General features: G+C 40.9%; 1 protein-coding gene across 3 annotated transcripts in view; it reads left to right on the plus strand.

Moving 5' to 3' along the window:
• Positions 1–13106, plus strand: part of rbp2a (retinol binding protein 2a, cellular) — a 29472-nt gene extending 16366 nt beyond the window's left edge. Inside the window, exons 3-5 of one of the 3 annotated variants that reach the window (XM_060905750.1) lie at positions 1477–1655; positions 6727–6828; positions 12980–13106. In XM_060905750.1, the coding sequence (XP_060761733.1) occupies positions 1477–1655; positions 6727–6828; positions 12980–13033 (335 nt within the window). In that variant the 3' untranslated portion in view covers positions 13034–13106. Of the gene's footprint in view, positions 1–382; positions 1656–6726; positions 6829–8144; positions 8456–12979 lie in introns of those variants that run through there. The other 2 variants (XM_060905748.1, XM_060905749.1) reach the window with 2 other exon arrangements.
• Positions 13107–14314: the final 1208 nt, after the last annotated feature.

Below are 14314 nucleotides of genomic sequence, written 5' to 3' on the forward strand. Positions count from 1 at the left end.
GCTGACTTCATTTTATTGTCCCATAAAGCTAATGAACCTCGACCTGACCAAGTGAAGCAACCACAGATCATAACGCTGCCTCCAGAGGCTTGTACAGTGGCCACTATGCATGATGGATGCATCGCTTCATGTGCTTCCCTCCTTACTCTGACACACCCATCACTCTGGAATTGGGTAAATCTGGACTCCTCAAACCACATGACCTTTTCCCATTGCTCTAGAATCCAATCTTTATGCTTCCTAGCAAATTGAAGCTTTTCTCTTGATTAGTTTCATTAACAAGTGGGTTTCTTATGGCCACACATCTGTTTAGTACCAATCCTGTTAGTTCTCATCATATTGTGATGACCAAGCATTTAAGTGATCTCTGCGAGTTGGCCAAGTGGTTATCGTGAGTTCTACTCACGGTCAGGTCATGCCATCATAAAAATGGTACCTACTGCTGTCTGGCAAGGCATGCTGCAATACAGATGTGAGTGGGGAGTCAAACTCTCACGGTTACCAGAGGACCAGCTCCCGACTGTAACCCTAGCTATGTAATAGGTGAGAGGCTGAGGGCTACGGAAATGGAGATCAGCGCCGCCACAGTCAGTGCGTTTACATGCACATAGAGAAAATCGAATTTCTGCCATAGCTCGACTGAAATCGAAGTTCTAAATGCCATGGAAACACTTGGCTCGGCTGAAATCAAACCAAACTGGATTTCTCGTAATCGAGCTACGCGACCTAGATTATGCGATTGTAGCCGAGCTACTTGGTGCATGTAAACCCTATCGAGCTACGTAGTCGAGCTACTTACTTCAGCACTGCCCCTTCCGGAAGTGACGAGACCACAAGCGGGAAACACAACAGCCTCGGTCGGCATGACAACAGTAGTAGTAGCGAGCAGCAGAAGAGGTCAGGAGGAACAACATCTCTCGATGTTGCTGTCCTCGTCGTCGTTCTTCTTGTGTGGGAAGGACTTTTGATTTGCTCATGGCCAGTCAGGATCCTTTTCCATCCACATTTTTTTTTTCCACGAAGTTGATGGTTCACCACTATCCTTCCAGGTTTTAATAATGTGTTGGACAGTTCTTAACCCAATTCCAGTCATTTCAGCAATCTCCTTAGTTTTCTTTGCTTGATGTAGGTCAATAATTTGATCCTTCTGAAACACAGTAACATCTTTTTTCCATGAGCACGGGATATGTCTTTCGACATGTTTGTTTAAGAAATGAGAAGCTACTCACTGCATCAGTTAGGGTTAAAAGAATTGTTGCCAGTTGAAGCACATTAATCACTGCAGTAATTATCCAATCAAAGGCTCTTATGTATTGCTTATTTAAATCCAAATGTCGACTTTTTTTTTTTTTTTTTTTTTTGCTGGGCAGACGGAAAGATGCAATTTAGCTATAGACACCAGAAAAAAAAAACCCAGACAATTACTATTTTCAGCTATGTATGTACATTTTTTTTTAAATACTCTTTCTCTGTCAGACATAGACTTTGCCACACGCAAGATCGCTGTACATCTCTCACAGACAAAGGTTTTTGTACAAAATGGAGATAAATTTGAGACCAAGACTCTCAGCACATTCAGAAATTACGAGGTGAACTTCACTGTTGGAGAGGAGTTTGAGGAGCGCACTAAGGGCCTGGACAACAGAGTGGTCAAGGTATGTATGACCCCGAGAGATCTGCTGCTTATAACTCCACTTATTCCCTTTTCTTCTCCATATCTAAGCATTGTTTTTCCCTCTGTGATGTTCAAATACTTTTATTCCGTAGGTGAAACGAAAACAGTTAAGTTATGCAACATTAGAAAAGAACAGACTATACAGTTTTGAATACTGCAAAACCAAACTCTATTATGCAATAATAGTAGATGGTGTACACTATTAGTAATCCTGAGCAGCAGTATGAATATGTAAAGTGACTTGTGCCGGTGGATTGTTAAATATCGTCTTGTGTAAACTGACTATCTGACCTGCCTTCATAATCATACACAACTCTATTTGACAAGACGTCTTCAAGCAGTCAGTGGTCAGCTGATTAGACCTGTCCACTCACATTAGGTCAGTTGTTTCCTCAGGAAAACAATGCTTCTTTAACTTTTTCCAAGATGTTTCAAATATTTAAGTTATTCCACTAAATCGAGTTGTACCTGAGCTGATAACTGACGAGACACGTACCACCGAGTTGGCTATAAGCCATGTACGACAAGATTGAGTGGAATAACTATTTTATTCTATCCACATTCACTGGATTTTGAGAAACAGACCATTTTTATTTTTTGCAAATTTGATATAAATAAAAACTTTGCATAAAATATCCGGCAATCTTTTCCACATAGAATGTAAACAAACTGGCAAAATGACAGTAGCAATTTGTGTAAAATGCTGTAATAATAATTCTTGAAATATATTTTTTAAAATACGTTCTTACCATCAAAAATATTTATTCCATATTTTGTTGCTTTTTGTTTTTTTTTTGGTTCTGTTTTCAAGTAGTTTTTTTTATTTCGTCCTTGTTTGGTTTAGCAACATGCTCTGCCGTTATCTTTTTTTTTTTTTTTTTTGGCAGTTTGCATTGACTGGGCCGGAGTGTGGAACAGGCGATACTGGGGGGGAACTACATTCTTTTAGTTGCTTCTGTTTCCTTTAAATACCTGATAAAAAAGTGATATATCTGACTGGATGCACTTTGCCATTTTGTTTTTCTCTACTTGCAGTATATGAGCTGATAGCCTAGTAGTAGAGTAGCCAATCAGAACATGCAATTGCTCATATCCAGTGAATGTGGACAAAATAAATTAATTAGATTCAACTCTATTGTCATTGTGTAAAGTACAGGTACAAAGACAATGAAATACAGTTAGCATCTAACCAGAAGTGCAGAATACAGTATTTGCAGATAAGTGTCAGAATTAAGTACTGCAGCATAGTCACGCTATATGTTACAGTATATACAGTGATGGACGGTGACAATATACAGATCTGTTTGTAAATATTTAAATGCATATTTGCAGAGGGAAGGTGGACAGGATTGGAGTATGTAAGGTTGTACAGTGTCTTGCAAAAGTATTCATTCCCCTTGGTGTTTGTCCTGTTTTGTCGCATTATAAGCTGGAATTAAAATGGATTTTTGGAGGGTTAGCACCATTTCATTTACACAACATGCCTACCACTTTAAAGGTGAAAATTGCTTTTGTTGTGACACAAACAATAAGATGAAAAAACAGAAATCTGGAGTGTGCACAGGTATTCCTTTTGCTGCAATTCCAGCTGCAAGTCTCTTTGGAGTATGGCTCTATTAGCTTGGTGCATCTAGCCACTGGGATTTTTGCCCATTCCTCAAGGCAAAACTGCTCCAAATCCTTTCAAGTTAAATGTATTGTGTTGGTGTACAGCAATCTTCAAGTTATGCCACAGATTCTCAATGGGACTGAAGTCTGGGCTTTGATTAGACCATTCCAAGACACTTAAATGTTTCCCTTTAAACCACTCCAGTGTAGCTTTAGCAGTATGTTTAGGGTCATTGTCCTGCTGGAATGTGAATCTTCATCCCAGTCTCAAACCTCTGGCTGACTCAAACAGGTTTTCCTACAGAATTACCCTGTACTTGATGCCATCCATCTTTCCTTCAGTTCTGACCAGCTTTCTTGTCACTGCAGATGAAAAACATCCCCACAGCACAATGCTGCCACCACCATGCTTCACTGTAGGAATGGTGTTCTCAGGGTGTTGGGTTTGCGCCACACATGGCGTTTCCCATGATGGCTAAAAAGATCAATTTTAGTCTCATTTGACCAAAGAATCTTCTTCCATGTGTTTGGGCAGTCTGCCACATGCTGTTAGGCAAACTCCAAACATGTTTTCTTAAGCAATGGCTTTTTTCTGGTCACTCTTCCATAAATCCCCGCTCTGTGGAGTGTACGGCTTAAAGTGGTCCTATGGACAGATACTCCCATCTCCGCTGTGGATCTTTGCAGCTCCTTCAATGTTATCTTTTGGTGTTTTTGTTGCATCTCTGATTAATGAACTCCTTACCCGGTCTGTGAGTTTTGGTGGGCGGCCTTCTCTTGTCAGGTTTGTAGTGGTGCCATATTCTTTCCATTTTGCTATAATGGATTTAATGATGCTCCATGCGATTTATTCAAAGTTTGGGATATTTTTTTTATAACCCAACCCTGATCTCCACAACTTTGTCTCTGACCTGTTTGGAGGCTCCTTGGTTCTCATGTTGCTTGTTTAGTAGTGTTGCAGAGTCCGGGTCCTTCCAGAACAGGTTGCTTTATAGACATCATGTGACACTTTGATTGCACACAGGTGGATCTTAATCAACTAATTATGTGACTTATGAAGTGAATTGGTTGGACCAGCTCTTATTTAGGGGTTTCATACGAAAGGGGGTGAATACCTATGCACACTCCAGATTTGTTTTTTCATCTTAATTATTGTTTGTGCCAAAATAAAACAACAATTTGCATCTTTAAAGTGGTAGGCATGCTGTGTAAATCAAATGGTGCTAACCCTCCAAAATCCATTTTAATTCCAGCTTGTAATGCAACAAAACAGGACAAACACCAAGGGGGATGAATACTTTTGCAAGACACTGAACGTACAATTAGCAGTAATTAACCCATATGTACAGATGTTTATGTATGATAAAGTGGCAGAATGTGCAGCAGCAGTATGAACACATGTACAGTTGTTAACATGTACAGTAATATTATCACATAAGTGGCATAGTTTGTGCAACAATTCAAGTGGTCAATTTTGTGCAAGAGATTAATAGTGCAAATGGCATCTTTAAAGACTGAACAGTGCAGGATGAGTGCAGTGATGTAAGCAGAGTGGTGGTGTAGAATTCAGCATGGTTACTGCCTCAGGAACAAAGCTCCTCCTGAGCCTGCTGTTGTGGGAGCGGAGGCTTCTGTAACATCTGCCAGATGGGAGGAGGGAGAAAAGTGCGTGGTTAGAGTAGGTGGCATCATCGATGTTACTCACCCTGCCTAAGCATTGCTTGTGATAAATGTTCTCAATGGAAAGTAATTGCCAGTTTTCACCACGCGCAGGAGTGCTTTACGATCTGATACGTAACAGTTGCCATACCATACTGTGATGCAGTTCGTGTGTATGCTCTCAGTGGTACAGCGGTAGAAGTCCAGCAGGATCCTGGGAGAGAAGTGAGCTTTCTTAAAGCTTTGTAGAAAGTAAAGATGCTGTTGCGGCTTTTTTTTTTTTGGAGGAATTGGAGACCAGGTGAGATCATCATACATGTGGATACCATGGAACTTTAAGCTTGACACATGCTATACAACAGGTGGGAGTGTGTGCATGGCTCCTTAGCCACCTGAAGTTCACAATGATCTCTTTGGTCTTCTGTGTGTTAAGCACCAGGTTGTTATTGTCACACCACGTGATCAGATGCTGGACCTCATCCCTATAGGCTGATTCATCATCCCCTCTGATCCAACCCACCACCGTAGTGTCAGCTGTGAACTTGATTGTGTTAGTCATGGACAGGAATGCAGTCATGGGTGAGCAAAGAGAATATAAGAGGGCTCAGCATACAGCCTTGTGGCACACCGGTGTTCAGGGCTGTAGTATTGGAGGAGAGATTGTCTAACTTAACAGACTGGTGTCTGTTGGTCAGAAAGTCCAGAGTCTGGCTTATGTGCCATATACTACTTTAACTGAAACGATTACTCCAGTGCTGTGGTGATGAATCCACGACAGTAGAGATCACTGATGCGAGCTTCCATAAGTGTGTGGCACTGCTCCAGAGTGGCGCTATATTCTGAGGGTGAGGCAGATCCAAGTGTGCCTTGGCAAAGCAGATCTTAGACAAAGGGTGAGATTAGGACGATACGCTGGCCAAAGGTCTCACAGTTGCACTCCAAGCTGCATGTTTGATTCCTAACACAATTCAAAGACGTGCAGTTAGGTTAACATGGGGCGGCCATGGCCTGAGGTTGGGCTGAAGTGCCCTTGAGCAAGGGCCCCCAACTGCTCCTCGGGTGCTGTAGCATAGCTGCCCACTGCTCTGGGTATGTGTGTGTGCGCTCATTGCTCACTTGTGTGTTCACTGCTTCAGATGGGTTAAATGCAGAGAGGAATTTCACTGTGTGCTTAAGTCTGTACTTGAGTGTACCCGTGACAAAGGCTTCTTCTGATACAATTATTACTATATATACACTAGATAACATGGCACTTTTTCTGTAATTAAAAAAAAAAATTTGTTGTTGCCAAGCCCTGCCCACGAGCTAGGGGTAGGGCAAAGATTAGCATGTGCTTCCACTGTGTACACAAGACTCATGTAGTCTCAGTCTGTACCAAAGGGTAAAGGTTGTGTCTAACATAACACTCTTGCATTTGCTTATTGCTGGAGATGATGGAAACACAAGCTAACTGTACACAGGATTGAATAATTTACGATCATGACAATACAGAAGTTGCTAAGTGGCAAGCATTTTTCTAAGCTTGTGTGCCATTTAGCTAGCGAGCTATCTGTATAGCTCACTTGTTATCCACTGAATGAATAATACAGAAGGTGTATTTGGTAATCAGGTAAAATGATCTATCTGTCTGGACAGTTAAATTCATCGGCCAGTGCATTTTTACAGTCCTTTAATACAGAGTCGTTGTTGCTGTGTTGTGACGTGTGTACACACGCAGTTGTCCCTGAAACTTTGGATCATCCATTGCATGTGTGTGCTATTTGCTCACAGCCTTTGTCTTGCAGACACTCGTCACCTGGGATGGTGATAAGCTTGTGTGTGTGCAAAAAGGGGAGAAGGAGAATCGAGGCTGGAAGCACTGGATCGAGGGAGACCTGCTGCATCTGGTAACTCCTCTATCAACACCTTCATTGTTTCATAACCTGATAACTAAGAGCTCAATCAGAATGCACACCAACACTGGGATAGAGAGCAATCCAAATGAGATTTCTATCAGGCAGAAAATAGGTGTTTAATAGTTGGTGGGGACGCCATGGCCAAATGGTTAGAGAAACAGCTCTGGGACCAAAAGGTTGCTGGTTCGATTCCCTGAACCAGCAGGACTGGCTCAAGTGCCCTTGAGCAAGGCGCCTAACCCCCAGCTGCTCCGCCAAGAGTGGTGGCATACCTTGTGTCTGATTAGCCAGAGAAAGACTGATGTGATTATCAGTTCAGGCACTGAACCCAGCCATAACTAATTAACTAATAGTCAGGATATTAAAGTACAAGTGTTGCCAGGAAAAACAGACCTCTGCTGGCAACACTTATTTTATTCCTACATGTTGATTTAATGGTAATATTTCTCAATCATCAGCAGTCAGGTTATAGTCCTATGAAAATCCATGACCTTGAGTTTGACATTTCAAAGTCATCAAAGGTCATGGCGGCAACTGAAAACCCATATAGGACGACTTGTATGTTGATAACGGTAAACATCAGGCTATCATGAACCATTTTAAAGTTATAGCCCTTTGAAAACCCATGACTAGTTTGACCTTTCAAGGTCACAGATCATGGTGCCAAATGAAAGCCCATATGGCACTTCCTATAAGTTGATAATGGTAAATATCTGTCTACCGTCAACCGTTTTCAAGTTACAGCCCTCTGAAAATCCGTGACCTTGAGTTTAACCTTTCAAGGTCAAAGATCATGGTGCCAAATGAAAGGCCATATGGGAGTTCCTGTATGCTCATAATAGTAAACATCTGTCTATCAGCAACCGTTTTTGAGTTATAATGGAAAATGTTATTTTGACCGAAAGGTTGACCTTTCCGGTGACCTTCACCTTGACCCGATTACCCCCAAAATTTAATCAGGTAATCTACGGACTATTGCCCACCTACCCTGAACATTTGAAGTCAATCGGTGCAACCGTCTAGACGCTAGGTAGACAGACAGACACACAAACAAACCACATTGATTACAATACTTCGCCCCGCTTACTCCGTCGCGGGCGAGGTAGGCCACTTTATTAGGAACACGCATACACCTGCTGTTTGATGCAGTTCTCTAATCAGCCGATCCCTTGACAGCAGCACGATGCATGAAACCATGCAGATACAAATCAAGAACTTCAGTTAATGTTCAAACATCAGAATGGGAAAAACTGTGATCTCAAAGTGTGACTTTCTTTCACTGTTGCATGGGTGTTGGTTTGAGCCAGATGGACTGGTTTGAGTATTTCAGAAACTGCTGATCTCCTGGGATTTTCACACACAACAGTCTCTAGAGTTTGCACAGAATGGTGCGAAAAACAAAAAACACTGAGTGAGCGACAGTTCTGTGGGTGGAAACAAATGCCTTGTTGATAAGAGAGGTCAGAGGAAAATGGCCAGATTGGTTCAGGCTGAATATAATCACTCTTTATAACTGTGGTGAGCAGAAAAGCATCTCAGCATGCAACAGCAGACAGAAGACCACATTGGGTTCCACTCCTGCAACCAAGAATTGTCAGGTTAGTTGGTTGGTGTATGTGGAGCATTTTGAAGCAGAGTTATGTGCCATACAATCTATTATTAATAAAGAAATTTGTCGGCTGTACACTAAGACCAATGTCATTAGGATGCAGTGCAAAGCACTGCAACTATTGTTCTTCTACGTGTTTCTTCTTCTTCCGTATTCTTCTTCCTCCTACGCAAATTTCGATTTCGAATAACTCAATAACCATATGTCGCACACAGACAATATATCAAAACGTGCGGCTCGATCGGACTCGCTATGCTATTACTTTTCTCTACAGAATACATAGTCGCGAAAAAATCGTCGAAAAAAACCCCATTCATTTCTATGGAATTAATTGAAAAAAAAGCACTTTTTCAACGTTTTTCAAACGTCCGCTGCTCTGGCATGCTTTCACCTAGAGACGTGATTCAAACTCTAAAACGTAGGAAAACTTCTCCTCTGTGGATCTGGCATTCAACTTTTCTGCTAGGTTCTATACTTTCGGATCAGTCCCGGCTCAAACGCCATGTGGGTTCCGGGAGAAAATCCGGCTTTTGAATGGGTGTCTATTGCGTTACACACCCAGTGCATCTCGTTAAGTCAGAGTGTAGACAGCTTGAAAAAAAAGGTCAAACTTTCTCGCTTAAACTGTGTTTTCAGCCACAAATTTCACTCTACAGACATGATTTTCTCAAAAGTAGTAGGAAAACTTGTCCTGATTCACACAATGTGTCTAACTAAACGATAGGATTTACAGTTTTTGAATGAGAAGCCTCAAACTGAAGAGTGCAGCCGAGAGGCTTCATTGACACCCATTATAAACGGGACAGAAAAGTCACTCATTTTTAACTTGCTCTAGTGTCATTATTTTTAACACTACAGACAAAAAAAATACATCATTTTATTCAGGAGACCCTTCTAGCGCTCACTGTGAAAGAATTTTGTGAATAGCTGCTTCCGTTGTCGAGTTATTTGTCGTTGTTCGAGGCCTGGTCCTTCATGAAAAACAGCACAAAACTCCATACCTTGTGTGTCTTAGCTCATTGACACCCATTATAAAAGTGACAGAAAAGTCTCTCATTTTTAACACTACAGACAAAAAATTACATCAGTCTATTCAGGAGACCCTTCTAGCGCTCACTGTGAAAGAATTTTGTGAATTTCTTTTTTTAGTGAAAAAAAAAAAAAACAGCCTCGGTCGGCATGACACTTCACCTTAGCCGCCCACTTTATTAGGAACACTTCTGTTCGTACATACAAACTACAAACACTCTTCTTAGAGTTTATTTTATTTTTAAAAGGGACAGTGCACAAATTAAACATTATCCTTGTGGTAAGGACAGATGTCTGTCCCAGGTTATAGCAGTACATGCTAATTTCCGCCTGTAGTCACTTTGTTTATACTCTTGAATAGCTCTTCTTCATGACGGCTGCTGTCTCAAGCACACACATAATCATTGCATTGAAACATCATTGCGGGTCACACATTCACGGCCAGCAAACATGCGTGACCGAATTGCTTCGCGCACTGCATCCTCTCACAATTTCCCCCGGGGAATTGTCCGGTCTAGTTTGATTGTTCTTGTCCTTCTTGCTTTGATAATGTTACAGTATTAACACTGAAAGGCAGATTTAATTGGAGTATCCACGTTGCAAGTGATGCGACAGTGTGCGCTTATTATTGGAAAGCAATCCACACTCAGGTGGTTATCAGGATTGTTTTCCTAAAAGACCATGTCCTGAAGCAATTCCACGATACGAGACCGATTTGCCAATGACTCTTTTTTTTTTTTAATTTATTTTCAACAACATTTCATGCTTTGAAATTATTTGTGACATTTAACTTTGTTAAACATCAAGTCGTGATCGTTATCTCTTACGTTATAGCAGCTGCAATCAGTCATTTTGTCACTGGCTTTGTTTTATGGCCCTCTATTTTAAAGTTAAGACAAAAAGAATAATATAGCTTGTCATGTTACCTCTCTCCTGAAGACTTTCCTGTGGTGGAAAACGTCCTGAGTGTTACAAAGTGCTGACACTGGAGAAATGTTAAATACAGTGCCTTGCAAAAGTATTCATCCCCCTTGGTGTTTTGTCGCATTACAAGCTGGAATTAAAACTGATTTTTGGAGGGTTAGCACCATTTGATTTACTCAACATGCTGACAACTTTAAAGGTGAAAATCATTGTTTTATTGTGACACAAGATTAAAAAAACAGAAACCTGGAGTGTGCATAAGTATCCACCCCCTTTCGTATGAAACCCCTAAATAAGAGCTGGTCCAACCAATTCACTTCATAAGTCACATAGTTGATTAAGATCCACTTGTGTACAATCAGTGTCACATGATCAGTCACATAATGTCTGTATAAATCAACCTGTTCTGGAAGGACCCTGACTCTGCAACACAACTAAGCAAGCAACATGAAAGCCAAGGAGGACTCCAAACAGGTCAGAGACAAAGTTGTGGAGAAGTATAGATCAGGGTTGGGTTATAAAAAATATCCCAAATTTTGAATATCCCAGGGAGCACCATTAAATCCATTATAGCACAATGGAAAGAATATGGCACCACTACAAACCTGACGAGAAGGCCATCCACCAAAACTCTCAGACCGGGCAAGGAGGGCATTAATCAGAGATGCAGCAAAGACACCAAAGATAACACTGAAGGAGCTGCAAAGATCCACAGTGGAGATGGGAGAATCTGTCCATAGGACCACTTTAAGCCATACACTCCACAGAGTGGGGCTTTATGGAAGAGTGGCCAGAAAAGTCATTGCTTAAAAAAAACACATTTGGAGTTTGTCCAACAGCATGTGGCAGACTCCCCAAACACATGGAAGAAGATTCTCTGGTCAAATGAGACTAAAATTGATCTTTTTAGCCATCATGGGAAATGCCATGTGTGGCACAAACCCAACACCCTGAGAACACTGCTCTTACAGTGAAGCATGGTGGTGGCAGTATTGTGCTCTGGGGATGTTTTTCATCTGCAGGGACAGGAAAGCTGGTCAGGACTGAAGGAAAGATGGATGACACTAAATACAGGGCAATTCTGGAGGAAAACCTGTTTGAGTCAGCCAGAGGTTTGAGACTGGGACGAAGGTTCATGTTCCAGCAGGACAATGACCCTAAACATACTGCTAAAGCTACACTGGAGTGGTTTAAAGGGAAACATTTAAATGTCTTGTAATGGCCTAATCAAAGCCCAGACCTCAATCCAATTGAGAATCTGTGGCATAATTTGAAGATTGCTGTCCACTCACAAAAACCCATCTAACTTGAAAAAGTTGGAGCAGTTTTGCCTTGAGGAATGGGCAAAAATCCCAATAGCTAGATGTGCTAAGCTAATAGACACATACCCCAAGAGAATTGCAGCAAAAGGTGGCTCTACAAAGTATTGACTGGGGGGGGAATACCTATGCATACTCCAGATTTCTGTTTTTTTCATCTTATTGTCTGTGTCACAACAAAACAATTTTCACCTTTAAAGTTGTAGGCGTGTTGTGTAAATCAGATGGTGCAAACCCTCCAAAAATCCATTTTAATTCCAGCTTGTAATGCAACAAAACAGGACAAACACCAAATACTTTTAAAAGTCACCGTGCTGTTCTATACAACTAGTTTAATTGCACTGACCAATCTAACAAATCAGATTCCGCTCCAAATCTAGATCCATATCTGGATTTCTGTAAAGCTGGACTTTTGTTAAAAATCTCATCTCATTATCTCTAGCCGCTTTATCCTGTTCTACAGGGTCGCAGGCAAGCTGGAGCCTATCCCAGCTGACTACGGGCGAAAGGCGGGGTACACCCTGGACAAGTCGCCAGGTCATCACAGGGCTGACACATAGACACAGACAACCATTCACACTCACATTCACACCTACGGTCAATTTAGTCACCAGTTAACCTAACCTGCATGTCTTTGGACTGTGGGGGAAACCGGAGCACCCGGAGGAAACCCACGCGGACACGGGGAGAACATGCAAACTCCGCACAGAAAGGCCCTCGCCGGTCACTGGGCTCGAACCCAGAACCTTCTTGCTGTGAGGCGACAGCGCTAACCACTACACCACCGTGCCACCTTTGTTAAAAATGCTACTGTATATAACAATTTGATTGAAAATTAAGATAAGAATTCAGCAGTGTTTGATTGTTCACTCTGTTGGTTCTTATACTGACATAACGGGCACGGATACACTCAGTGATGTGGAACAGACATAATGGAGATTTGACTGTGAATATATTTTCCATAAGTGCAATGTTCAGTCACACCCAGATCTTGATTGCCTTCAGACAGCTTTTCGTGCACATTGTGCTTTTGTTGCACATTTTAGACATCAAGAACGTCATAAAAGACACGTTAAATATAAATTCACTGGTTTAAACAGCTGCATGTCCAGAAATTAACAAATGTTATGCAGATTTTGCAATCAAGTGCCATGTTGAGAGTGAAATAAACACCAAGAACCTGTCCAAAGATGATTATTCGTGTGTGTGTGTGTATTTGGGAGTGATGGTCTTTTTTTAATGATCACATTTCCTTCCTCAGGAGATCACCTGCCAGGACAAAGTCTGCCATCAGGTCTTTAAGAAGAAGCAGTAGTACTCTGAAGATGTATGAACTCTCCTGCGTGTCGCGTTTTAATGCACGTGTGTGTGCGTTTAATGTTGCTGTACATATGCACTTAACTTTCTTTATTCTAATAAAGGAGTTTTACACAGTGTTTTAATCGGTTGTACATTGAAAGTGTTTTTAAGTAGTGTGCAAATCATAATGTGTGTTAGGAGTTAACCAAGAAATCGATCAATAATACAATGATCGTGTTAGGCCATGGGCGAAGCCATTACCTAATAGTTCGAGAAGCAGCTTTGTGACCAAAAGGTTGCCGGTTCAATTCCCTGGACCAGCAGGAATGGCTGAAGTGCTCTTGAGCAAGGCACCTAACCATGGTACACATTACTTTCTTAAAATATACACTCACCTTCCACTTTATTACGAACACCTGCACATTCATGCAGCAACAGGTCAAGTGCTTCAGGTAATGTTCACATCAAACATCTGAATGAAGAAAAAGTGTGACTTTAACTGTGGCATTGTTGTTGGTACCAGACAGGCTGCTTTGAGTATTTCAGAAACTGCTGATCTCCTGAGATTTTCTCACACACACGCGTCTCGAGAGTTTATACCGAATAACAAAAACTATCTAAAAGTTTATTTAAATGTATCTATTTCTTTATGTAATGATATATTAAATATAACATTATTAAACTCAGATATTTTTACCAGTTTCAAATTTGAAGGTTTCCTATTCTAATAGCAGATAAAAAAAAGGCTAATAGTCAACTAAATCGTTGGCCAATAAAACAATTTCAAGCTTGAAATGAATAAAAATGTCCAGAAAATTGAGCAGTTGAAATGAGATCATATATCATTGTGTACTGTATTATGTATAAAGCTAAAATATTTATTAGTACATCATGTGTTTCACAACACTGAGTTACATTGATCTACATTTCACTTAATATAGTTACAAAAAAACCTGCACTATATGGCAAAATATTACTATAGATGTTTTTTTTTTTTTTTAAAGTATATGCTTACTTTGAATTTGATGTCAGCAACCTGTTTAAAAAAAAAAATTGAGACGGGGCATGATTACCACTGTGTTGCATCGCCTCTACTTTAAAAAAAAAAAACCACTGTTTGGGAACTGAGGAGACCAATTGCTGTAGTTTTAAAAGAGAAATGCTGTCCCATTCTTACCTGATATACAATTTCAGTTGCTCAACAGTCTCCTTTGTCGTATTTTGTACTTCATGATGCACCAAATGTTTGAAATGGGAGACAGGTCTGGACTGCAGGCAGGCCAGTTTAGCACCTGGA

Source organism: Neoarius graeffei, chromosome 23 (assembly GCF_027579695.1).
Source record: "Neoarius graeffei isolate fNeoGra1 chromosome 23, fNeoGra1.pri, whole genome shotgun sequence".
NCBI lineage: Eukaryota > Metazoa > Chordata > Actinopteri > Siluriformes > Ariidae > Neoarius > Neoarius graeffei.